Here is a 25,517-nt window from a genome sequence, read left to right as displayed (position 1 = left end):
GTCATGAATGTGTTAATAGATTCTTAGCCAACAGACATGACATTCATAGAAAGTTTTACCGAATTTATTTACTGTGGTCTGAATTAGGTTTTTTTTTAAGTAATTCCCATTTTTGGTCATATTACCCCCTTTTGGGGGAAATAACTGTACAGTAAGCCAACTAGTAACTAATATCCCACATGTGAATTAAAATTACATGACTTTTGAATTATGTTTCGATTTCACCACAAATTATAAAACAGTAAGCAGATGCCCCGTTGCCTCAGATTGGAATCCTGCCCCCTTCTGATTGGGTGGAGCTCTTCCCATTTTGATAACTGCTGTCTGTTGTGTATCTGCACATATTAGGCTACAGCTAATTCGCATGAAAATCTTTCAATAACCATAGACAATCTATTAGTTAATTATCCATATTCAAAGTACATTATCCAACCCCTGACTGCTATTAAGATTTTGGGGTGGGGCGCAAGCCTGGGGTGTGGAGGGTCGTGGGGGACGGGTGGTGCCAGCGACGGTCCTTACAGTATTTTTTTAGATTTAAAGTGGCCACCCCACTTCTAAGTGGTGAATGAGCCAATGCAGTCCCTCATCCTTCACTACAAAACAGCGTTTTGTCCAGTGCGATAACCTGCATAGATCTGTTTCTGTTAGCTTTTAATTTCAGCTGTCATGGTTTATGCATTAATGCGTATCATTCATTCTTAAATAATAATGCGCGTGAAGGCACACTCCCACAGCCGACTGAAGAGCCCTGCTTTGGCTCAGGACAGTAGATTTATTGAACTTTCTGTACTACATTCTTCATCTGCTCGTGTCGTGCTTTTTGGACTGTTGAGGTCGATGTAGTCACTTCCATGTAATTCTTAACAATTTGGACGGCGCTTTTACGAGAAACACTCATTTTATCCCATTTAGTTATGGTGCCTGAAAGTCAGAAAACAAGCAGAAAATGACAAGTCTTGAATGTCTGATCCACTGCTGTCGAGCACTGACTTAGAATCTACATTAGAATGTCATAATGTTTGCAAAATTAAGTCCTTTGCTTTTTAATCACTGATTACATCACGCATTACAAATATATCTTTTAAAGGTGAATTTGACTCCAGCATTTGAGTTTTCACATCCCACCCTTAAAGGTATTCATAAGTAGATTAAAAACTAAGATACATCGAAAGATAGTTGTGTCTTCTAATGCTTCATTAAATCATTTTGTTTAAATGTAAATCATGCAAAAAATGTTTTATCTAAAATCCATTTGTAGATTATGAAGTCTCATTAACAATTACTCTCAAAGGCAATTAACTAAGCACAAATTATTCACATTTTTATTCACAAATCCAAACTTGTAGAATAATGCTGCCTGATTAATCACATAAACTGAGCGCATAATCTCAATTAAGGCAGCTGACAGTCTTACTTTTAATATGAAAATTTGTTTAAATATCAGCCGGCAATATCGGCCAATGTGGACACATCAGACCAATGCTGATAAATGGATTTTTAATGAATATTGACCGACACCAATTCTGTATGTATCATGCATCTCTAGTACATACTATCTATAACCTGTGTCTGTTTCCTTACAGGAAAGAAGACAATGGGAGACTTAGTGAAAGCTACCCAATCAATTACCAAGGCTCAGGATTTCAGAGATGACACCAAAATAATAATGCAACCATATGCTAACTGGGAGGAGTACTTGGTACCTGCCCCAGTCTCCATAGCCATTCTAGGGGAGCTGGTCTTTCTCTCTTCCAATGTAGATTTCTCCATTGGCCAAAACCCTCCTTCTGATGGGTTTCAGTACATCAAGTACCCAGACTCATTCCGTGCCTGTCTTATGCAAGTGGCTAATGCCGGATGGGCGGCATTCAATACAGCTCACACAAACATGGACCAGATCCGTCTCCACACTGGAAACGTGCCAGTTTACATCAAGGAGTCAGTGAATATATTACTGAAGGAGGATGATAAGCTTGTTGAAATTTGTCTCCCTGACCAAATAGAACAAATATCTACTTTATCAGATGAATGTGTAAAATTGGCTGATCAAGCAGAGAAAAAGTTCACCGCTGTAATTTATCTGATCCAAGAACTTTTGGAAGCTTGTATAAGTGCAAAGAAGGTATATGGTGATGATCTGGAGGCTATCAAGCGTAAAATTGAGGAGACAAATATGAGAAAAGAGGATTCAGAGAAAGCAAAGGAAAGGGCTCAGAAAACGCTTGAGGACATGAATAAACGTTTAGATGAGTCACAGAAGACTTTTGATAATGCAATGGATTCACTGCCGTCTGGGTGGGATGTGATTGGCATGAACTTTGTAGAGGGACTCACTGATGGTCTGTTAGGTATATTTTCACATGCAACTAAAAGCATGGCAGAAACACCAAAGGACAAAAAGGACCATGACGACGTTGGCGCTATGAGCAACGTACTTTCCAAAGCAGGGCAGATTCTGAAACTGGCCCAGACACTGAACAGCTTCATTGACAAACAGCAAATTAAATGGTCTGAGATATACGATCAAAAGGAAGACAAAACAAAGACGGCGTATGTGGGGGAACAATATACTCAGATAAAAACTTCAGTGGAGGACGAGAAAGAATGTAAAGCCAAAAAGGCCGCACTCGACATCTGCACAGACGCTATTGAACTGTGCTCTGAGCTCTCAAAGATCGCACCTGACGGGAAATGCGACGCTGCCAAGACAAAAGACTTGATTGGAAGTATGCAGAAGCTGTTGAAGCAGTGTCGGAAATTAGACTGTGACAACAAGGCCTTCACAAACACTCCAGCCTTCCAACCTGAACCGCCGCATCAAGCAAAAGAAGGTGGAGCGAAACGGGCAGGTGAGATGGCGGTGGAGAACGCCCGTTACCGCATAGAGGAAGCTAAAACTCAGCTGGAAAAGGCAAGAGAGATGCAAAAAGAGAGTTTGGCAAACCTGGAGAAAAACCAGAAGGAGCTGACAGAGATCTTAGTCACACTGCGGGGTTGTCAAGTAAAAGAGATCGACTTCAACACCACCATTAAGGTGCTGGTTAAGGGTCTAGATGCGATGGGAAGAGTGAAAGAGCAGTGGGAGAAGATGGTCCGCTTCTTTCAGATGATCTCAAACATCGTCAAATCCTGCTTGAGTACCTCTCTGACAAATTTTGTCAAAAAAGCTGGACAGGCATCTCAGAAAAAGCTGCCGTATGACACAAAGAAATATCTCAAAGATGCAATGTACCAGCAGGCCCTTGCTGCGTCGAATGTAGCCAGCTTGGTTAACATGATCTCAGGGACCTACGTTGAGGTTTCTGACAAACACCTGATGGACAGGATCAGCAGTCTGGGTAAACTCATGGCTCTGGATCCCAACAGACCAGAATTTGAGACTGAACGCAAAAAATTACAAGATGCATGTGATGCAGCTCAAGACGCAATAAGGGATCTTGTGGTAACGAACAGGAAGAAATTTGATCTGAAGGCAAAAGAGAGAATGGAGAAGATTGTAATGGAGCTACAGCCAATGTTACCCCCAGTATCTGAGGAGAAAATGAAAGAGATAAAAGAAATAACAAATTCTTCATTTAAAGAAATGAGTAAGGAGGATGAGGATCAGTATGCATAAAGGTTCTGCAAAAACATAAATGAATCTTAAAATTATGGTAGAACAGGAAAATATATCTGAATAGTTGTGTGGGTATGCATGCTTATATTTGATTCACATCAGTTAAAGTTTTTGTGTACTGCTTGAAATGGTATTCTGTTGGTAATTAGTAATTCATTTTGTTTAACTGATGTTAGATTTACTGCTGCGTATAATCAGTATGAGTCTCATCCAGGGAACAACCAAAGCAGTCAGTGAAAGGAAAATTGTGGCAGATGGGTTTGACATGTGGAGAAAACCTTTTTTTAGTTCAAGTGCCAGGTCTGAAGACACCCTGGAGTCTGGGACACCAAGCAAGTTCAACACAGCTCAAGCCCAGGGGTGGAGATCCACTAGCAGAAGAGACCTGAAGTCAGGCTGATCTCACGATCAAAGGTCAAGGCAAAAGAGGAAGAAGACGACAACCCAGGGTCTCACCAAAGATCACGCCCATCTCACAGCTCTGGGGTCGCGTTTGCATGTTTTCCACTTTGCAAGAGCTCTGCAGAGCCATGACCTTGTGAATTTGTGCTTCACAAACTGTAGAGATGGAGACATGAAGAGTTTTAATCCAGTTATTTCATGTTTGATCCTTCATGTAATGTGCTCTGCTTATATGCATTTAACCTCAAAGATTAAAATTAGTGCTGGTATGAATTTACATATCAGGGTCTATAGGAGAGGTAGCAGTGTGCAGTTAAAATTGTGTGAATTGGAAATCATATATAAACAGATTTTGTTTGGTGTTTGGGCTGTGAGAAAGAGCATTCATGTGACTTTGTTCTGATTTCGAGATAAAAAATAAATAACTCCATGTATCAAATCGTGTCATGTTTTTAGTCTTTATAGTGATAATGACCATGAATCAAATGTTAATACGTAAGTATGACTTCATAGTTAAACTAAGTCTTTCTGAGAGTATAACAGGAAATGAACCAGTACGCAACAATTAAATATCAAAATTAAATATCAAAATCTGCACACACACAAACACACACATACACAAATACGCACAGTCCGTCTTTATGGGGACTCACTGTTTATTTCTATGAGCATAACCCTAATCCCAACTATGGCAACCATAACCCTAATCCCAACTATGGCAACCCTAACCCTAATCCCAACTATGGCAACCCTAACCCTAATCCCAACTATGGCAACCCTAACCCAGCCCTAACCTTAACCATAAACACCCAAACAAAATAATAGAATTTTAGCAATTTTATGCATTCGTAGACTTTTATAAACCTGAGGTTATCTTCTGGCGATCCCAAAAAGTCCCCACAAGGTAAACAGCTACAGGTTTTATCTCAGCGTGAGGAAATCTGGTCCACACAATGTAATACAAAATGTACATACACACACAGACAGACACGCAGTGTATGTATTTATAATACTTAGCAGATTACCATGTCCATGAGATTGAAGGTCAGTAAAATATACAATATAGGTTGAGTGTTGTGGAAGAAATTTCTTGAACAGACTTTATTATTCAATGAGCTGAAAGGGAACAGACACTCAGCAATCATGCGTCTCGTGTTCTGCTCCCCGAGAAACACGTACATACATCTCTTATAGCCAGAAATGCACCAGACATCACACAGTTCAAGGAAAGATCAGACAGTTCAAGGAAGATCAGACATCTGGAGACAACAGTTACTTCTGCTTATTGAGGCTCACTGTTCAGCTGAGAACAAGTCCATCTATTTTCCTTTTGCAATATCAAGTTAATTATATCCACTTACTTTATCTCACTTCCCATATGTGCCCCTTGTTCTCTTTTCTACATTACTCCTTATCCAATAACATACATGCATTTTATATTATCCAATACCATGCATGCATTTTATAATATCTTCTGCAACAGCTTACCTCTCAGGTCATGCCTTCACCTTGACCCGGGCCCCTTGCTGAACAAGCTGGATTTTGGCAAACATGTTAGTTTCTTCATAGAAAACAGAAATCCCTTACTTAAGCAGATTTGCATTATTGTTTGATACATTCAATGAATTCAAGTAGGATTACATTGTTTCAACTAGTATGTGTAAATCAACAGCACCATTATAAACTCAGTTGTTAATTACTGATTAGTTATGCATTTTGCATAATCATCTATATTCCATTATTGATTGATCAAGTATCAACAAAAAGTAATGAATAAAATTAAGTTGTGAGACATCGCAATACGAAAGTTACCCAGGTGCCCTGCATTGTTCTGGGATGTTGGTGATGTTACATGGCGTAGTGAGGGAGGGGCAGGCCAGGCCCGGGACCCTCCTGTTGGGATACTCTGTGCTGTGTTTTGGGATTTTGGGTGACAGTCTGACTTCAGCTTTTATGACCCAGTGGGGACTGCAGTAAGACGGGAGAGGTGGGGGTGGTGAACATGACTTAAACAACAAAATAAAACTAAAGACTTGCTTGTAGGTCTAAATCTTAAAAAAAACGATATTTTTAATTTTAAAAAACAGCAGAGCAAAAAGCAAACAAACTTTGCATCGCATTACAGACCCTTCCTCACTTTCCCATAAACACGAGAAGGGGCTGGCGATTATTCTCCCTTCATGAACACAGAGAGCTTGTTTTTGTGTGAAACCTTTCAATGCTGGAACCATAAAACATGGGCAAATACAACAAAATTATAACAAGTAATATTTAACCAGTTGCTGCCTTAGTTATAGTTATCTGCTCCGAAAGAACTTGCTGCTAATGAACATGAGCATAACAGACACCATGTAAAATACAGCTCTGGAAAAGAATGAAGAGAATCTGAAGAGATTAAATCCTGGTTTAATCGTGGTTCTGCTGGCAGGAGGCTACACTGAGCAGCAGGCTGCTTCTGGGCTCAGAATGTCTAAGACGGCAGTACAGAAGAACAAGGTGAAGCGGGAGACACCGGGATGTGACGTCGCGTAAAGCAAGGAAGAAGCCCTTCATTCATGAGAAACAGAGAATCCCAAGCTGCAGTTTGCAAAAAAAATATTATTCAGACCACGCCCATAAACTGAGAAATACGTGAAACAAAAATTGTGCTGCGGTATTTTTTCAGAGCTGCATTTTTACTCTTCTTGACTGAAACTATTTTTAAATAATCAGCCAGTTTTTTTAGATTAATTGATTTGCCTACTTGATGTCACTTGTGTTGAATCTAGCCTAATATATATATATATATATATATATATATATATATATATATATATATATATATATATATATATATATATATATATATATATATATGTATATATATGTATATATATGTATATATATATATATGTATATATATATATATATATATATATATATATGTATATATATATATGGGGCGGCATGGTGGTGCAGTGGTTAGCACTGTCGCCTCACACCTCTGGGACCCGGGTTCGAGTCTCCGCCTGGGTCACATGTGTGCGGAGTTTGCATGTTCTCCCCGTGTCGTCGTGGGGTTTCCTCCGGGTACTCCGGTTTCCCCCCACAGTCCAAAAACATGCTGAGGCTAATTGGAGTTGCTGAATTGCCCATAGGTGTGAATGGTGTGTGAGTGTGCCCTGCGATGGGCTGGCCCCCCATCCTGGGTTGTTCCCTGCCTCGTGCCCATTGATTCCGGGATAGGCTCCGGACCCCCAATAGGATAAGCGGTTTGGAAAATGGATGGATGGATATATATATATATATGTAATGAGGTGGAGCTGGAGGGTGCGATCTGGTTGGGGCATGGTAATTTCATTAACCTGGCTGCAACAATTAAGCACGCGTATATAGGACCCGGTGGTGGTTGCGTGTGTGACTGATTTGTAAGCGTGACGTGACTCTCCGTGCGCCAGTATCTCCTTTTCCGGAAGTTGTGGATATATCCAACGCTGCAGTTGCAAGGGCTTGGTAAATCTAGCAGCTTGCGGTTGCTTCCGCTTTTAAGGTTTTCCAACTCTTACCGCGTGTAATCTGCCAGTGGATCGCGACTTGGAGTGTCCCGGACCGACGTGAGCCAGACCATCAACGGGATACTAAGTCACTACAATTGCTGCTGTTTTGCCCGGATGTTTCATGTTTTGTTTCATGTTTTAATTGGTTTTAAGTATTAATGTGTTTTTATTGATTGGATGTAAATTGGGGGGTGTCGTTGGGAAGGCTTGGTGCTGGGCGGTGAGGATCCGTGTCGGGCGATACCGCGCTGCGTGGTCGCGTTGCTCTCTTTTAGCCCACCCCCTGGGTGGATGTACTTGCGTCATGTACTGCGGGACCCCTTAGAGTGTTGTCTGACTGTACGCCTCCCATTCCCCTCCCGATAACAGCTGCCTGGTTTGGGTTGCCTCTTTTATCGTGTGATTGGAGTGTTTTAAACATGATTTGATTTGTATTATTTGTGCTGTGATTTTGGTTTCTTTGTGTTTTTATTTGGAGTGTTAATTAACAGCAGCCTAATAAAGGGAGTGTTTAAGGTCTTCGCGTCTCCCCTATGGTGATCACGAATCTGTGTCCTTCTATATTGGAGTGGGTTTTGAACTCCGGTATTCTAATTCTCTGGGTGCAATTCCCAGAGTGGCGTAGTCGGGTTGTCCATTTCTGTATTCCCTCGCTACTTCCTCCCTCAGTAACGCCACATTATATATATATATATATATATATATATATATATATATATATATATGATAGTTCTTATACAATTATGTTGATAATTTGCATGTCTTTTGGACAATCACATTTATCTCATATATGGATATATAATAAATGTTTTTTGCATTTCATTTTGTTATATGTGATGCTCTGCAAAGAAAAAATGCAATATTATGTTTGGCCATGTGGAGGCGTTTGACTTCTTACAATTTAATATCAGTAATATCGCATTTTTTGTAAAAGAAATTCTAACTTTCATTTCATTTATGAAAATTTGTTTTACTTTTTTTCCTACCAGTAATCGTCCCCCTTGTCACACAAAGCTTTCATCTTTCTCACATTCTCTTCAAAAGCGCTTTGTATTGGTTTTAAAGTTGTTTCGACACATTGAAGATGACCCTTCTTATCTGACATTTGCAGAACACATTTAAAGATTTCCTGAAGTACCGTCATGAGGGGCTCAAACAGAATAAACTTCCTTGTCTGTACCTCACCTACTGTAGCTTTCCCAGCTAGATCGGTCAAAACCCTGACAGAATTCCTGAACTTCTCCTGGACATCAGCTATATCAAGGCGCTGCTGTGTGACGTCTTCTAAGGTTCTTCGTAACACCTCCAAACTGGTGTTAGCTTGAGAAATCTCCTGTGTCTTCTGGTTGATCTTTGTCTGGCAGTCAGAAACACCTAGAGAACTACTTGCCACTTGACGTTCCCAGTTGTGAACTTCACTTTGAGCCCAATTTTTAGCATCAATTGCGTTGTTCATATCTGTCTGGTAAACCCCAATCAGGGTAGCTCCTGTAAAACAAGAGCTAAAAATCATACAGAAGACAATGTAATTGCCATATGCTGATAATTCAAAACATGAAATCAGAGTGGGAAGACAATAGGAGAGATGATGAGGTAACAGGCGCATTAACAATAATATAAAGTGTCTGTTGTTTTATCTCAGGCACCAAACAAAATCTGAGAATCCAAACGTCTAGTTTGAGAATAAATCCGACACTAGCTTTGACGCCCCTTTGTTTTCCGACTTGAATAATACCTTGAATAACATATTTCTCGTTAAAATATACAGGACCATTTTAAACTTAAAATAGAAAATATACAAACTGTGCAAATTTCTCACCAACTAGGGTTCCAACAAACGGAATGAACATCAGACCGATCCCAGCGTTCCCCACAGCTTCATCGTGCTCCATTCTTCTACGCATCTCATTAACTTTTGCCTGTGTTGCTTGTAAGTGTGTATTTGCATTTGCTAACGATCTCTGACGCTCCAGTAGTACGTTTTGCTGACTTGCAAGCTGGTCTTGTAGGTTTTTGCATTCAATTTTCTTGTCATCCTGTTGCCGTTGCAGTTTTCCTTTCTGTTGAGTGAATTCCTCACACTCTTTATCTATACTTCCTAAAATACCAGAAGCTCTTTGCTCTGCTTGCGCAAAGTTATCCTTCCCTTTAATAATTAAAGAGCGAAGCTCATCTTATTTGTTCTTCATGTTACCTTCATTAGTAAATACAATGACTGAAAGATCATTAAAGCAAAGGATGCCGTCTTTGAGAAGCGGTATTACGTTTATCACGAACGTCTCTTCGGAAAGCTTAACATCCTGACAAGGCATTTTTGACTATTACAAGCTACTTCTAGCACCGGTATTTTATGATTCCCAGTCTGAATACAACTGAGCTCCTTTTAAGTGAGACGAAGTGGGCGCGGCTTGAATCTGCGTGACGTTTTAAAAAGACGTTTTAAATAATTAATAGCAAACTTAGAAAATAAGAAAACAACAAAAATTGATGAGTGATTTTTCTTCATTTGTGTCTTGACGGTATTCCTCCAGAAGTCAAAATATAAAATATCGCACGAAGATCCGAACAATTACCAATGTAGCTAATCGAGCTTTTCACTGGAAAGCAGGGATAGTAATTAAAATCCTACGATTCGCAGCGGTATAGAACTTCACAATGCGATCGCCCCGATATAAAAGTGTGCACGATATAGAATTTGGACTATACTAGGGATGCACCGTTTGTAACATCTTTGCATCGGTAAATGTATTAATGTAGAATAGTGTATTGAATCATTTTGCTTTAATAAGTCAGTTTAGTATTATTTATTTCATTCATAATTGGTGTTATTAATGTTTTCGGGAGTCATTAAGCTTCCTGACCACAGGAGGACATGTCTTTTACTGCGAACAGTGGCCTTGGCTTGTTGCCTCTGGTTCTCTGCGGCTTATGCCCTTTTGACTGCAGGAGCAGCGTCTGGGACCCCTCTCCTCCCCCGGCTGGAGTGGGGGCACGGCTGTCATTGGGAAGTGGGGCTCCGTGCACTTCGGGGCTGCGGACTCTGCCGAGCTCTGGCTCTTGTGGGGTGTGGTTGGGGCCTCCCTCCCTCGCTATTTAGTACATTCCATGTTGAAAACACAGGCACACAATTGAGCTTGCATGTACAGACACTTGTACAGGAACTATTTCCCTGGGTGCAATTCCCAGGGTGGCGTAGTCGGTGTCTTAAGGGGTGGTTCCCCTGAACTATGAGCCCAGCGCTGCGACAACTTGGCGCAGTCGACAGGATTTACTTCGGTCAGCAGAGACGTGTGCTCCATTCTATGTTTTTTTTGGAATTGTAAATTTGGAAGAGGCAAGGCAGCAGCAGTTGGTTTTGTGGCTATTTTTAAGTAATATCTGGATATTTGAGTGACCCATTGTTTGGTACTCCAAGCTACTCAGTTGTGCAGCCTGGTCTCTATGGTGCAATTATGGAGGAAGAATTGCAAGAATTGAGGAACCTAGTTTTGCAGTTGCGGACTGATAACGAACGGCTTCGCCAGCAGCAGGTTGCCTGTATATTTGAACCAGGTGCTACACCTTCTACCTCAGCACCTCATGCAGCCCTCTCCAGCCCTATAGTACCTGCAGGAGAACGAGTGCTGTTTGTACCTCGGGAGCGTAAGTGCCCCATGTTCAGAGGACGTTCTGGTATAGGGTTGAATGAGTGGCTTGAGGAGGTACAGGCATGTATGCGGGCGCGGCATTTAGCTGTGTCTGATCAGGCGTTCTTTTTATTTGACCATCTAGAAGGGGAAGCTCGTGAAGAGATAAGGTACCGCTCTGGTGTAGAACGAGGGGATCCGGCTTGCATAATTGATGTTTTGCAGGAGTTGTATGCGTGCTCGGAGCCATATGTAGCTTTGCAGGAGGCTTTCTTTTCTCGGAGGCAACAAGAAGGGGAGACACTGCAGGAGTTTTCCCTTTCATTGATGGGCCTTATGGAGAAGGTGAAGCAGCGGGCCCCCAGTGGCACGTTGAATGCTGACGTTTTGTTGAGGGACCAGTTTGTTGAGTATGTTTTGGATGGTGCTCTCCGTCGGGAGTTAAAGCAGATGGTGCGTAGGCAACCCACGGCCACCTTACTTGATGTAAGGGGTGAGGCGATTAGGTGGGAGCGAAAAGGTTTACCGAGTAGTCATGGCCGAAGTCAGTCTGTTCCATCAGCTTGTGGTATCCAGTATGGAGTACAGGGTAATCCCCGGGGTGTGGGTGATTCCGTCCGGGGTTCTGAGATGCGTGAGCTGAGGGAACTACTAAAGGGCCAGCAAGAGCAATTGCGCCTACTTACCCGGAGTGTTGAGCTCTTGCAGAGCTCTCATCAGCGTAGTCATTTACCTCGCAGCAGTTCCATCATTTGTAGACGCTGTCAGCGGCCTGGGCATATTGCTAGGGAGTGTGATGGGGTTCAGGCTCCTTCTCGGTTCCAGTCTTCAGCTGCTCCCCCATTTTCTGGAGGAGAGCCTCACCCACGGCCAGCGTCGGGAAACTAGCGCCCACCGGATTGCAGAGCCACGGTTCGGATGGGGCTTCTACTGGCTCCAGGTTGGTTCCTACAAGTTTAGGCGCTGCCTCTCAACTGATGTCCCCATGTCCACATCTAAATGTGGTGTTGGGTGGGGTTATAATGCCTTGTTTAATCGACACTGGGTCTATGGTGTCTACCATTACTGAAAGTTGTATCATTCAGCACTTTGGACAGTGGGGTCAAGAGCGCCTTCAGGCTTGTCACTGGCTATAACTTCGGGCGGCCAATGGATTAGCCATTCCTTATATTGGCTATCTAGAGTTGGAGGTTGAGCTTTGTGGTAAGTTAATGCCACAGTGTGGAGTGTTAGTGGTTAGGGACCCCCCCAGGCGAGTCATCCCCACAGGTCCCTGGTGTTTTGGGGATGAATGTGATCCGGCGGTGCTATCAAGAGCTTTTTGGATAGCATGGGCTGGGTCTATTTGAGTCACCTGCAGTATCTGCAGCCCCAGAACCTGTTATGCAGGCGTTGCAACAATGCCATTGTTCAGAGGTGCAGTTCTCCAGTGGTACTCCAGGTAAAGTCAGGGTGCGTGGCCGGAAGGTATGTCGTGTCCTAGGTGGTACGATGAAGTTGGTAGCAGCTACTTGTTCAAAGCAGTATGCGAGTGCTACAGTGTTATTTGAACCTACCTTCTCTTGCTTACCAGGTGGGTTGCTGGCTTTTCCTGCATTAGTCCAGGTGAAAGGAGGCACTGCTTATGTACCGGTACTAAATGTAGGTTCTACTGACGTGGTGTTGTATCCCCGTACCATTATGGGTACTTTGAATAGTGTTCATGTGGTCAGCTTACCTGCTGGTGTTGTCGAAGTGCCCTCTGTTACTGCGGACGTAGCATCTCTATCAGTTGCCCCCGCCATGTTGGACCAGGTGGATAATTTGGACCTCTCTTCACTGTCTGCTGAACAGCAGGTTCAGGTGAGGTCCCTTCTTAGGCGGTATATCTCTGTCTTTTCAGCTCAGGATGGGGAGGTGGGCTGTACCAACTTGCTAGCCCATGACATTCCCCTTTTGGATGATGTCCCTGTTAGGCAACGCTATAGGCGTATACCCCCGTCTGAGTATGAGGTGGTCAAGGAACACATTAATCAACTGTTGGAGACACAGGTGATCCGGGAGAGCTGCAGTCCTTACGCTTCCCCCATTGTCCTTGTTAAAAAGAAGGACGGTAGTCTGCGCATGTGTGTAGACTACCGCCAGTTGAATGGCAAGACCAGGAAGGTCTTGCCACGTATTGAGGAATCCCTGGATGCGCTTACTGGTGCGTGCTGGTTTTCTACCCTGGACTTGGCGAGTGGTTATAACCAGGTCCCAGTTGCGGAGGAAGATAGACCCAAGACGGCATTCTGTACCCCCTTTGGGCTGTTTGAGTGGAACCGGATGCCCTTTGGGCTTTGTAATGCCCCCAGCACCTTTCAGAGACTGATGCAAAGGATATTCGGTGACCAGCAGTGTCAGTCGTTATTGCTGTATTTGGATGATATTGTGGTTTTTTCATCCACGGTCGAACAACACCTGCAGCGGCTGGAGTTGGTGCTGGGACGGCTTCACCAGGAGGGCTTGAAGGTGAAGCTCTCTAAATGTTCATTTTTCCAACAGAAGGTACAGTACCTGGGCCATGTGATTTCTGACAAGGGCGTCTCTACTGATCCTGGCAAGATAGAGGTAGAAAACTAATTGGCAGCGTCCCACTACTGTCACGGAGCTAAGGTCCTTTTTGGGCTTCGCTAGTTACTATCGTCGGTTTGTGGAGGGGTTTGCTAAGTTGGCAGCCCCTCTGCACCGACTGGTGGCTGAGTTGGGAGGCAAGAAGCTAAAGGGGGCTACACAGGGTGCGATTAGCACTTGGACCGAGGAGTGCCAGAAGAGCTTTGAGGGGCTGAAGCTGAAGCTTACTACAGCACCTGTGCTTGCCTATGCTGATTTTTCTTTACCATTTATCCTGGAGGTGGATGCAAGCCATGCGGGCTTAGGGGCAGTGCTATCCCAGGAGCAAGGAGGCCAGGTGAGGCCAATTGCCTATGCTAGCCGAGGTTTGAGACCATCAGAGCAGAATATGTCCAATTACAGCTCTATGAAATTAGAATTTTTGGCACTCAAGTGGGCTATGACGGAGAAATTTAGGGAGTACCTGTTAGGTCATAAATGCATTGTTTATACTGATAATAACCCGCTCAGTCATTTGTCATCTGCTAGATTGGGTGCTATAGAGTAACGGTGGGCGGCGCAACTTGCATCTTTTGATTTTGAGATCAAATATCGGTCTGGGAAAAGCAATCAGAATGCGGATGCGTTGTTACGCCAATACCCACTGGGCCGACTTGAAGTGGATACCATGGTTCCTGGCAGTTTACTCCCTGATTCCTTACAGCAAGCTTGGTCATGGGGAAAGGCTGAGGTAACCCAAGGTGCTATTGCAGTTTTTCCTTGCTCTACCCCTGATTTGTGTGTGCTTCAGCAGGCTGACCCAGTTATTCGGGAAATCTTGCCATTTTGGACTCGCAAGGAACATCCTAATGCAGAGGAACGGAAACAACTTTCAAGGCCAGCATTGGCCTTGCTCCGACAATGGGATCGCCTGGTTGAAAAGAACGGGCTCCTGTACCGTCAGGTTTGTCGCCCTGATGGTGCTGAAACTACGTTTCAGTTGGTGTTGCCCGATACCTTGAAGAATAAGGTGTTGACTCAAGTACATTCAGACCATGGCCACCAGGGCGTGGAAAGAACATTGGAATTGTTGCGCCAGCGGTGCTATTGGCCAGGTATGTCCTCCGAGGTAGCCCAGTGGTGTCAACAATGTGAGAGGTGCCAAGTGGCTAAGGATACACATCCAGCAGCTCGTACTTTTATGGGGCATTTGTTGGCTTCTCTGCCCAATGAGATTTTAGCAGTTGACTACACTGTGTTAGAGCCTGCCCAGAGTGGACTTGAAAATGTCTTGGTCATGACTGATGTTTTTAGTAAATACACTCTGGCTGTCCCCACCCATGATCAACGCGCCTCCACCGTGGCCCAAGTTCTGGTAGCTGAATGGTTTTCAAAGTTTGGTGTTCCTGCCCGGATACATTCAGACCAAGGCCGTAACTTTGAAAGCTCCCTTATCCAGCAGCTTTGCGGTCTTTATGGGATCGAGAAATCTCGCACTACTCCATACCATCCGGCGGGCAATGGTCAGTGCAAACGCTTTAATAGGACTCTCCACAACTTGTTGCGTACTTTGCCTGTGTCCCGGAAGAGAGATTGGGATTCCTGTCTGCCACAGGTGCTTTATTGTTATAACACTACTCCCCATCAGGCGACTGGGGAATCTCCTTTCTTTCTTATGTTCGGTCAGGAGCCTAGGCTACCAGTTGATTTCCTTCTAGGCAGAGTGGCGGAACCCGTGAGTGGACATGTCCATGATTGGATTGAAGAACATCGGACTCGACTACAGTTGACCTTTGACGGGGCCAGGGGACGGTTGAAGATGGCGGCTGAGCGCCGGAAGAAGAACCATGACCAGCATGTTCGAGATCGCCCTCTAAATGAAGGCCAGCTAGTACTCATTCGTGATTGTAGTACCAGAGGGCGTCATAAAATTAGAGATTGGTGGAGCTCTGTGATGTACCGAGTTCTAAAAACGCCTAAGGCTGGTGGAGCAGTTTATGCCATCGCACCTGTGGATGACCAGACCCAGGTCAGGCACGTCCATCGAACTTTGTTGAAGGCCATAGTAAATGTCTCTGGTGTCTGCCCTGGCAACCCTTTGCCTATGGAGTCAACATTTTCATCAGATGAATCTTCAGATGATGAGGACCTGGTGGTGTTGAGGCAGGAAGGCCCGGGGGGAGTGTCTGGTTCTTCACTGTCTAGGCCAGTGGCAAGGACATGTGCTGCTCAGAAGTCTCCTTTGCGGCCTGCTGAAGTCCCAGACCCCTCAGTGGTTTCTCCATCAGTAGTGAGTCAGCCACTTAGTTCCAGAGTGGTTCCAGCCATGAGTCATCCTCACTCCCAGGAAGTGGAAGTGCGAAGGACAACCCGAGCAACGGCAGGCCAACACTCTAACGTTTACCATCTTCCGAGGCCTGCGGGGGTGATGGCACAAGGGACTGTAAGCTCTCTCGACCCTGTGTCTAATGCAGTTGCTGCCCTTTTTAGACCCTGGAGTTAGACTTTGTATTCCATCGTCGGGTCGACGATTTAAAAAGGGGGGGGTAGACTGTGGCAGTGACTATTTTAAGTACCTGTGCCTTTAAATGTGCGGGCCGATTTGTATCGTAATTCGTGGTAGCGCCCTATAAAAATGGCAGTGGTTGGCTGGGGGTCGAACGCTGGCAAGGTTCTTCCTGTTACCTGACTTCGTGGTAAAGATCTGCATACGACAGATTTATTGGAGGTGGCTGTTTGCTGCGGTCTGGATTGCCTGTCCTGCAGTTGCTGCTGCTTTGCCTCTTTGCCTCTGCTTTTCTCTTCTCTCCTTTTTTTTTGTATTATGAATGTGGGGATTGGTAGCTTGTCATGCCTTGTTTAACTGCGAGGATTAACTGTTTAGAGTGAGGGATTTTATTTTGTGTGTTTTAAGATTCTTTGGGGTTGGGATGCCATTTAGGGAGGAAGGGAACTTTGTGGTGGCATGTTGTATTGTGTGTATGCATGGGAGTTGTAGTGTTTTGTTTCAGGATGCCATCTGCTGTTTGACTGTTTAACCTCCTACCCTGTGTGGACCAGCCCCGAGGTTTTATTTTGTCGTGTGGATGGTGTTTTATTAATTTATTTGTAATAAAAGATTGTAAGTGGAGTCACGTCTCTTGCTGCCGTGTATAACGGACCTGAGTACCTTTTTCTTGGAGTTTCATTTAGTTTAGGAACTATTTCCCTGGGTGCAATTTCCAGGGTGGCATAGTCGGTGTCTTAAGGGGTGGTTCCCCTGAACTCCGAGCCCAGCGCTGCGACATAAACATGTTTCTGCTTGCTAAAGCTGCCAGACAGGACAAGGGGGGGGGGCGGTGGGGATTTTCAAGCAGTTTCACGTTATTTTATATTAAACCTGCATTTGTAGTGAGATTTTTGGCTGCCTATGTGGGCGAAATGAATAAGTAAGGATTAATGCACGACAAGCTGATTTTAAATGTTTTTAACTACATGTTCTACAAAACATACAATGATCGTGTAATATTCTCTTTCAGTAAACCAGTTTAAAGAAATCTAAATCTACAAAGATTAAAACTGTTGACTGGTATTTATACATCTGGTTCTATAAGGGGTTAGTAACAGTTTGCCCTTAAAATCGTTTAAATGGGCATGTACGGCCAGCAACCATACCACCTGTAATTGAGCCTAAGTACAGTAATCCCCCTGCAGCTGAGCAAGTCAGGGCTTGGCTGGTATTTGAATGCTGTATTACTGCTGTCAGAGATGTTGGTGGTTAGTCCATCCTGTGGTCACTGTGGGTCCTGATGCCCCAGTGCAAGGATGGGGCCCCAGTGCTTCAGAGGAGAAGTAAAAACCAAGGTCCTGGTTTTCTGAGGTCATAGAGGGTATCTGGGAATATTTTCTAAGAGTAGCAGTGGTGCCCCAATGCCCAGGCTAAATAGCCCTATCAAATCTGCCCCCCCAATCATCCCCTATGTCTAACTGGTGAATTCTCTCCTGCCCCTTCAGTGTGTGGTGAGCATAATGGAGCAGAATGGCGGCCGTTACACAGTGGGCATGCAGGTTGAAGTGGTTCCCCATTGGTTCTGTAAAGCGGTTGGGTGTTTGAAAGAGTGACTATTTAAATGTAACTTTCATTCTTTCATATATAGACATGGAATTTCTCTGGGCTGTGGGAAGTGCAGTGTTTAGATTTTGGGCACAATTACTTCACCTTATTAAACAGTGTCTTTTTCAGTTAATGGAGCTATTGAAACTGAACTAAAAATCAGTACATAAATTCAAATTCATGAATACATAGTTAAACTACGGGCTGCTATTCAAAGAATATAACAAGAAATCAACCAGCAACAATGAATTCAATATCAGTCAAGATGGTCTTTTCCATTTTTTAGGCCTTATGGAAAATAAGTCATATTTGGGGGCCTGTTGCACACACACACACACACACACACACACACACACACACACACACGCATGCCATACCTTCTCGGACAAACCAGCTAAGATTCCTACGGAAACCTCAATTATCTGTAGGACTTTTGCTGTAGACTGACCTCTTAAAAGTTACATAATAGGCCAGTTGTCCATGGGGATGCTTTGTAAATCACTCAGATTTATTAATGCTTGTCTCAGATAATGTCGAGCCGTAGTTTCTGGAATAGTAGTTATAGAATATGGATGGTTGGATGGATCACATTACCTGTATTTTTTAGTTAGTTCTTGTTTCCCTCATTCACTTTCGACCTCGTGCACCTTCTATTTTGCAGTGTATTAAGTTTCCCCAGTAATCCCCTCAGTTGTCTTGAAGCTGCAAGTCGGATCGTCACCTTCTTGTCCCACCTGTGCCATGGCATGTCGTACCAGCTACAGATAGGCGCCCATACGCAGTAGAAGGGAATACAAGACTGAGTTCTTTGTGATTGCAATGATTTTTTATTTTTGATTAGGAATTTTATATATCTTTATATATCTTTTTTTTTATATATATATCAACGTATAAATTAGCCTGCCTTGTTATTTAGACACGTCGATGTACGCAGTGCGTTTGGTTTACACGTTTTCTCAGTTGTGCTTGCTCTTAATAATAATCTCAGAACAAATTCTGTTTTCTCTGCTATACCAAAATTGCACAAATAAGACGCTACTTTGCATATTAATAGTAAAGTAAGCAGCACTGTACCTAGCCTCCAAAATGAATCAGTAACTGCTCTGTAAAGAACACAGGAAAGTAGTGTGTGGCTGGATCCCAGTGCTTTATTATCAGAGACAGTAATGGAGGCCCTGAGGTGGCTCAAGCTTCCCGATCCGGTCACTTTGCTCTACGTCGTTAAAATACATTCCCCTGTTACAAGCTGGTTGACATACAAGTGCCCATTAATAAAATGTTATGGTGGTATACTATGGCATACTAACAATTGTATTTTAGCAAATAAAAGTATACGTATATATGATTTTGCTCAAACATGCATACACATGATTACTTAATACGAAATATGTATCCAGTGAAGATCTTGGGTAGGACCCCTGCGTCGACGTCGTCTTCTTCCTTGACCTTTGACAGTGAGGTCAGTCTGACTCCAGGTCTCTCCTGTACGCGGATCTCCACCTCTGGACTTCAGAAGCTGTGTTGATCTTGTTTGGTGTCACAGACTCACGGTGTCTTCAAACCTGCCACTTTAACTAGAAAAACCTTGAAACTCATGTTCTTAGTTTGGCTGACTGCTTTGAGAGTCTATTTCCTTGAACGAAATTTTACTTATTTGAATTAAATGCTTTATAAAGTTAATCTAATAGCAGAAACATGTAATATGATCAATATTACCCAAGTAATGTGGTAACTTCTGATGATGTGGTAGGTTCTGATTAATAAAGCATGTTCATTTTCATGCATCATATGAATGTTTTATCTTTAAACCATTATCAGGATAACTGTTTGGAAGATGGATGGACACATACAAGCAAATATCTGAATTATCTGTATTTCATTTAGTATTTATTGGGGGTTTACATGTGCCATTTTCACTAAACTATGGTAGATACTGTCTTAAGCCTCTTCAAGGGAAGAACTTATTTATCAGCTTCCGACATGAATACAGCCTCTATAATTTCTCTGATCTTTTTTATATTTTCCTCAGATTTTGGAGCTGAGAGAGACTTCATTTCGCTTTCGATTAGATTCAGCTTGTCTTCTGCCATTTGATAAGATTGCTCATTTGTCGTCTTCACATGATCTGTTATGGAAGACAGAGCTGTTTTACAAGCATTTCGAATTTTTTGGCGCTCATTCAAAAAATCTGGGCTGACGGGATCCAGAGCCATGAGTTTGCCCAGGCTGCTGATCGTGTCCATCAGGTGCTTCTCAGAAACCTCAACGTAGGTCCCAGAGATTGTGCTAATCATGCTGGCTACATTGGATGCATAGAAGGCTTGCTGGTAGATTGCATCTTTTATAAGCATTTTTCTAGAGCTTGACATATCTTTTGTAAGTTCTTGGGGCATAACATGAAGACAAGACTGGATGTTCTTTGACATGAGATCAGCTGAATCCACCATCTTCTCCCATGCTTGTTTCACTGTTGCCATGGCATCTTGACACTTGCTAAGAATGCAAGCCATTGTGTCGAAATCATTGTCTTTCACATCAAGACTTGTTGTAGTTAAGATCTCTGTCAGCTCCTTCTGGTTTTTCTCCAGGTTTTCCAAACTCTGTTGTTGCAGGTGTCTCACCTTGTTCAGCTGAACTCGACTCTGCTCTATGCGAAGACGGATATTCTCCTTCAGCATTTTGCCTGCAGTTACCTTCCCGCTGCATTCAACATGCTGTAGAAGTTGCGGTGCAAGGTTAATACTTTCTTGCAGTGCTTGTCTATCAAGGTCAAATTTCTGAGCTCTTGTCAGCAGTGCTTGTATTCTTGCCATGATTTCTTCTGTCTTGCTGTCTTCACACTTCCCTTTAAGGTCACCTCCAATCATGCTGACCTCAGAACACAGGTCCATAGCTTCCTTGCATATGTCGATTGCAGTGCTTTTTTCATTACAGTCTTCTTCACTCTCCACGGATGTTTTAATCTGCTCACATTGTTCCACCAGGTATGATATCTTTGCTTGCCCTTGCTTTTGATCAGTGATATCAGACCATTTAATTTCTTTTTCATCAACAAAATCGCTCAGCGTCTCGGCCAAACGCACAAGCGGCCTGGCTTTGGAATACACGTTACACACAGAAGATAAATCCTCACTTTCCTTTTCTACAACCGGAGCTGCTGCACACATGAGACGCATTACTGGTTCTTCTTGGTGTAATTCTGCTGCTCTCTGTATAATGTTTTCTGCGTTACTTATCCATTTATCCATGTCCTCAAATAGAATCTTGCCCAATTCATTTTTTATGACATATGAAACGGCTTCCTGCACGGATTCCTCTAAGCTACTCTGAACCATTTGTGGTGCATGTTCCCTTTTTGCACGGATGCTTGCTTCTAACAGTTCTTCAGTCAGGTTTTTGACCTGGGTAATGTTCTGTTGTGTAAGCCTGGCTAGCTTGATGCAGTCTTCTGATATAGTAGCTGCGTTCTCCTTTTGCTCAGAGGGAGGATTTTGGAGCGGCTCTTCACTGATCTGACTGACTGCCTTCTCTATGTAAACTGGCAGTTTGGCAACCTGAAGATGGATCTGCTCCATGTTCTTGTGAGCCTCACTGAATGCCGTCCATCCAGAATTAGCCACTTGCATTAGACAGGCATGGAACGAGTCTGGGTACTTGATGTACTTAAAGCCACCCTCTGGAGGGTCAATGGAGAAATCTGAAGTAGGGGAGACAGAGACCAGCTCACCCAGAATGGCTACAGCGAGTGGAACATTCATCAGGTACTCCTCCCAGTTTGCATATGGCTGCATAGCCATTTCGGTGTCATCTCCGGCCCACAGAGCTGCCATTCTCGTCTTTCCTAAAAAAGAAAAGAAAGTGTTCTGAAAAACTTCAGAATTCAGTGATGTCGCTCTGATAAGTATTAAAAGTGTTAGCTCGTGACATTTTCAGAGTGTATGTCAGTTATATTCATCCTCATGACCCTTTGTTATAAAAGCTGCTAAAAGACCAATGGATGGACTAAATGTTTTTAACAGCACAGCAAAATGTGTGCGTCTCTGAAAACAGTTTGAACGAAAATAGTCCAGTTTACAATCGCAAGTTTTATTGGTAATTATACATCCACAGCACATTGAGGTCTGGGTGATGTTTTTTGTCAGTGTAGGTAGTGACACCATCTCTGTCCCTTCATGGGATCCAGGTAACTAAACCCAGCTGCCTGCCTTTTTTTGGAATAATCCCTTTTCTAGGGTGGACTGTCCTATCTGCACTTATGATGTTGCTCTGTTTTGTCCTGCTCAGTGTTGCACCATGGTCCTGGAGGAACGTTATCTCATTTCACTGTATACTGTGTGTATGGTTGAAATGACAATAAAAACTACTTGACTTGACTTGGGACAGGGATGCAGTATCACTGTCTACTCAGAAGATGGCGCCCTGGAGCAACACTGGATAAGTCTGGATGGTTTAAACAGTGGCATTAAGCTTTGTCATTGGTGTGCGTCTTTTTGGTTACATGCCATCCATTTATCCAACTTTTAGCCAAAGGGACAAGCGCACATGGTTGGGGCACCACTCACTCCAATACCTCTTATTAATTTTCTACTGCAAAAATGATTAAAATCAGATCAAACTTAATAATTAAGCAAGAGCACCTGTTTAGGAACATCAAAACACAAATGTAAAATACATTTATGTAAATGCATATGCAACTATTTCTTAAGAAACTGCATTGTTAAATCCGGGTTTAATCATGGTTCTCCTGGCAGGAATCTACGCTGAGCAGTAGGTTGCTTCCTGGGGCAAAATTTCTAAGACAGCAGTACACAAGAAAAAAGTGAAGCAGGAGACACTGGGAACGATCAAGGACTAGACAGACAGAGGGCAGAAGCGGCATTCTAATGCTAGAGATGACAGTCAACTTATCCGGCAGTGCCTCATGAACTGAAGGATGAAGGAATGGAAAACACTAAGTGGTATGAAGTGCACGCTAGGACTGTTCATACAGCGAGGCAGAAGCTGTTTATCAACGAGAAACAGAGAAGAGCCAAGCTGGAGTTTACAAAAAAAAAAACTCTAAATTTTACACAGGTATCTGTACACACCCATAAATGGAGAAATGAGTGAGACAAAAAAAATTGCTGTACTTTCTTAATTTTTTCCAGAGCTGTATATTTATATTTTATAGCTTTCCAATCTTAAAATGCAAATTTGTATATTTTAAAATACAAATGCCACATCAATATATCATGTCACAATATACGTATGAACATTCCACGTTCAGCGCATCGTACAAACCTTCTGTAAGGTATGTTTCCATAAGCTGTCCAGATACACGCTCCCTCACTATGCAATAAATGCTCTAAAAACGACTGGAAAGCTGCAGAATAAATCAGATAAATTTCATCATACTTCATTTTTTACTCTAAGTTTTGTAATCACACATGCAGAAACATATAGTAAAGAGTCAAATACCTGACAAGAAGTAGATTATATACTTGCAGATACTTGCTTCTTGCCTGATTTTCTGATTGTTAAGGAGGCGCTTTTGTGCGCAGCTTTTATTCTCCGCTTTCAGTGCCCTGCCCCCGATCTCCCCGCGTATGTACACACACACCCACCACCTCGATCTCCTCGCGCATGTACGCACACACCCACCACCCGATCTCCCCGCGCATGTACGCACACACCCACCACCCCGATCTCCCCGCGCGTGTGTGCTCACCCCCACCACGTCTGTGCAGCTTGCTGCTTAACACACCCACTGCGCCTCACTTACTGTAAAAGTCCTGTCGCTGTCCCCATGGCTGAAGTTTAACGCATTAGGAATTATGAAATACTTTCATATATGTTACTGAATGGTGACTCAAAGCCTTTGTTTTTAGCTTTTAAAGCAATCGAATAATGAAGCTGTACAAACTAAGTAATTCAAGTCAGAAAAATAGGCTGGTTTCTCACATAAGACAAGCATGTTCAATGATAGGGAGAATCTCGTTGAGAGATCGGTTTGACATCGCAGCTGGAATCAGTTCTAGACAGGGCAAGAATGTGTCTTGACAGGGTCTCATTCTCTGCGGCAATACGGACTGAAAGCCGGCTTTGCCGTGACCAAGGCACTCAGCAGCAAAAAAGAATAAACCATAATTGTCACTCATTCCGATAATGTCGTGTCTGATGAAATAAAAGCCTCTGAATCATGAATTTTATTGCTAATACTCCTAGTATTTAAATACAGACCACGAAGGGTAGGCCTTTTACAGTGCCCAATTTTAATATTAATTGGGGCTTTCCGTCTCTCCCCACCTAAATTCTTAACTAACCTCCCTGCAGAATTCTGATCACAGGCACAAGGGCTTAAACCAATGAATCACACACCAGCCTTTGGGGGTTACTGTTTGCTGGAAACCAGTTACAGACACGGGGGGGGGGGTTCAAAAGAAAAACGATTTTTTTTTTTCTGTTGAGTCATGAAGGGGGGCTAGGTTGCGTGCTAAACTTTGTCACACTGAGAGAGGGGAACAAACTGGAACACAGGCAGGAAGAGAAGGGGGGCTCCAGCCCTCCTCGTAGTGTAAGTAAATTCCGGAAAGCAGAAGGTACATTGACAGGCTCGTGGTGACATTAAGCTTACGCTTGACCTGCGGGGACATAACAAGGGAGGGGGTCGCTGACGCTGCTGAATTGCAACATAACAAGATAAGATAAAAGGGAACGGGTGTGGGGACTAACGCCAGCAATGTCCAAACAATAGTTATATGTTACGTAAACTGGAAAGAGACCAACAAGAACAGTAGACGCCCTAAACGGGGTATAAAAGTTAGACACAGACAACAGGGAGCTGAGCTTCCCTTGGTGTGTACTTTTGTGCATCTGAGAGTGGCTCCCGGATCGATCTGTATAACAAATAAAGAGAGCTGACTTACAACCATCCTTTGCCGCACGAATGCATCTTTTCCTCATCAACGGACTCGGTGGAGTCGAACTCCAACAGTCATCACATTTTTGTCACAAATATCTAGATCGGTTCAGACCTGCTTCCTCAGAAAGGCGATAAATTCTACTATGATAGCTGCAGGTTGTTCGCATTTCACGTGAATCAGTGGCTTGTTTTGTTCTTACTGCATTTTGTCGCTGAAGCGTTTATAAAATTGTTTTTTTTTCCTGATCTAATTATACTTTCATTTGTAGAAAAGGATTGCCCCATTTCTGATCTGAATGTGAATGTTAATACACATATGACTTACTGTATACAAAACTGGATTTATGTCATTTATAATGTTGCATAAAATAAAGAGCTCAAAATGTCTCCAGTATCACAATTCGACAATTCGAAGGCTGCAGTAAAAAGAAAACCCGTTAGTGAGGGAAATACTGCAGATAACGTCTGACGTTTTCTATCTTAATTATTGAAATTTAATATATGTTTAACATGTTGCAACTGTCCCTTATATGTGTTGCAACCGTCCCCAATGTTGGGGACGGTTGCAACATCTGACTTCTTCAGTTCAAATCAATATTGTGCAGGATATGTAAAATATAATTACCTACAAGTACTATGGGTAATTAGCAGACAGATGTAAGTTTATAGTATACAAATTTGGCTGGTGTAGTCCAAACAGTCTCTGAGTAAATGAGAGGAATGCAAAAAGTGTTGCAACCCAGTCTCCCCTACATCAGCCCCATCAAAG

General features: G+C 43.1%; 3 protein-coding genes across 12 annotated transcripts in view; 2 read left to right on the top strand and 1 right to left on the bottom strand.

Annotated features, from left to right (window-relative positions):
• The window catches only part of LOC125739323 (uncharacterized), a 112,392-nt gene extending 108,080 nt beyond the window's left edge, over window positions 1-4,312 (top strand). Inside the window, exon 2 of the mRNA XM_049009321.1 lies at window positions 1,587-4,312. Within this exon, the coding sequence (XP_048865278.1) occupies window positions 1,598-3,619 (2,022 nt within the window). The 5' untranslated portion in view covers window positions 1,587-1,597 and the 3' untranslated portion in view covers window positions 3,620-4,312. The remainder of the gene's footprint in view (window positions 1-1,586) is intronic.
• LOC125739311 (uncharacterized) overlaps window positions 1-23,451 on the bottom strand; it is a 117,641-nt gene extending 94,190 nt beyond the window's left edge. For 2 of the 10 annotated variants that reach the window (XM_049009292.1, XM_049009284.1), the window contains exon 1: window positions 23,305-23,443. Coding sequence is in view for 2 of the 10 variants with exons in the window: in XM_049009287.1 (XP_048865244.1) it covers window positions 19,809-21,688; window positions 23,128-23,149 (1,902 nt within the window). In the remaining 8 variants the exon portion in view is untranslated. Of the gene's footprint in view, window positions 1-18,975; window positions 21,689-23,127; window positions 23,210-23,304 lie in introns of those variants that run through there. The other 8 variants (XM_049009291.1, XM_049009297.1, XM_049009298.1 and 5 more) reach the window with 6 other exon arrangements.
• LOC125739316 (uncharacterized) overlaps window positions 1-25,517 on the top strand; it is a 68,366-nt gene that overhangs the window by 814 nt on the left and 42,035 nt on the right. The gene's annotated exons all lie outside the window — the stretch shown is intronic.

Source organism: Brienomyrus brachyistius, chromosome 3 (genome assembly GCF_023856365.1).
Source record: "Brienomyrus brachyistius isolate T26 chromosome 3, BBRACH_0.4, whole genome shotgun sequence".
Lineage (NCBI taxonomy): Eukaryota > Metazoa > Chordata > Actinopteri > Osteoglossiformes > Mormyridae > Brienomyrus > Brienomyrus brachyistius.
Note: the sequence above shows the minus strand (reverse complement) of the source record. Positions and strands in the feature narration are given on the sequence as shown.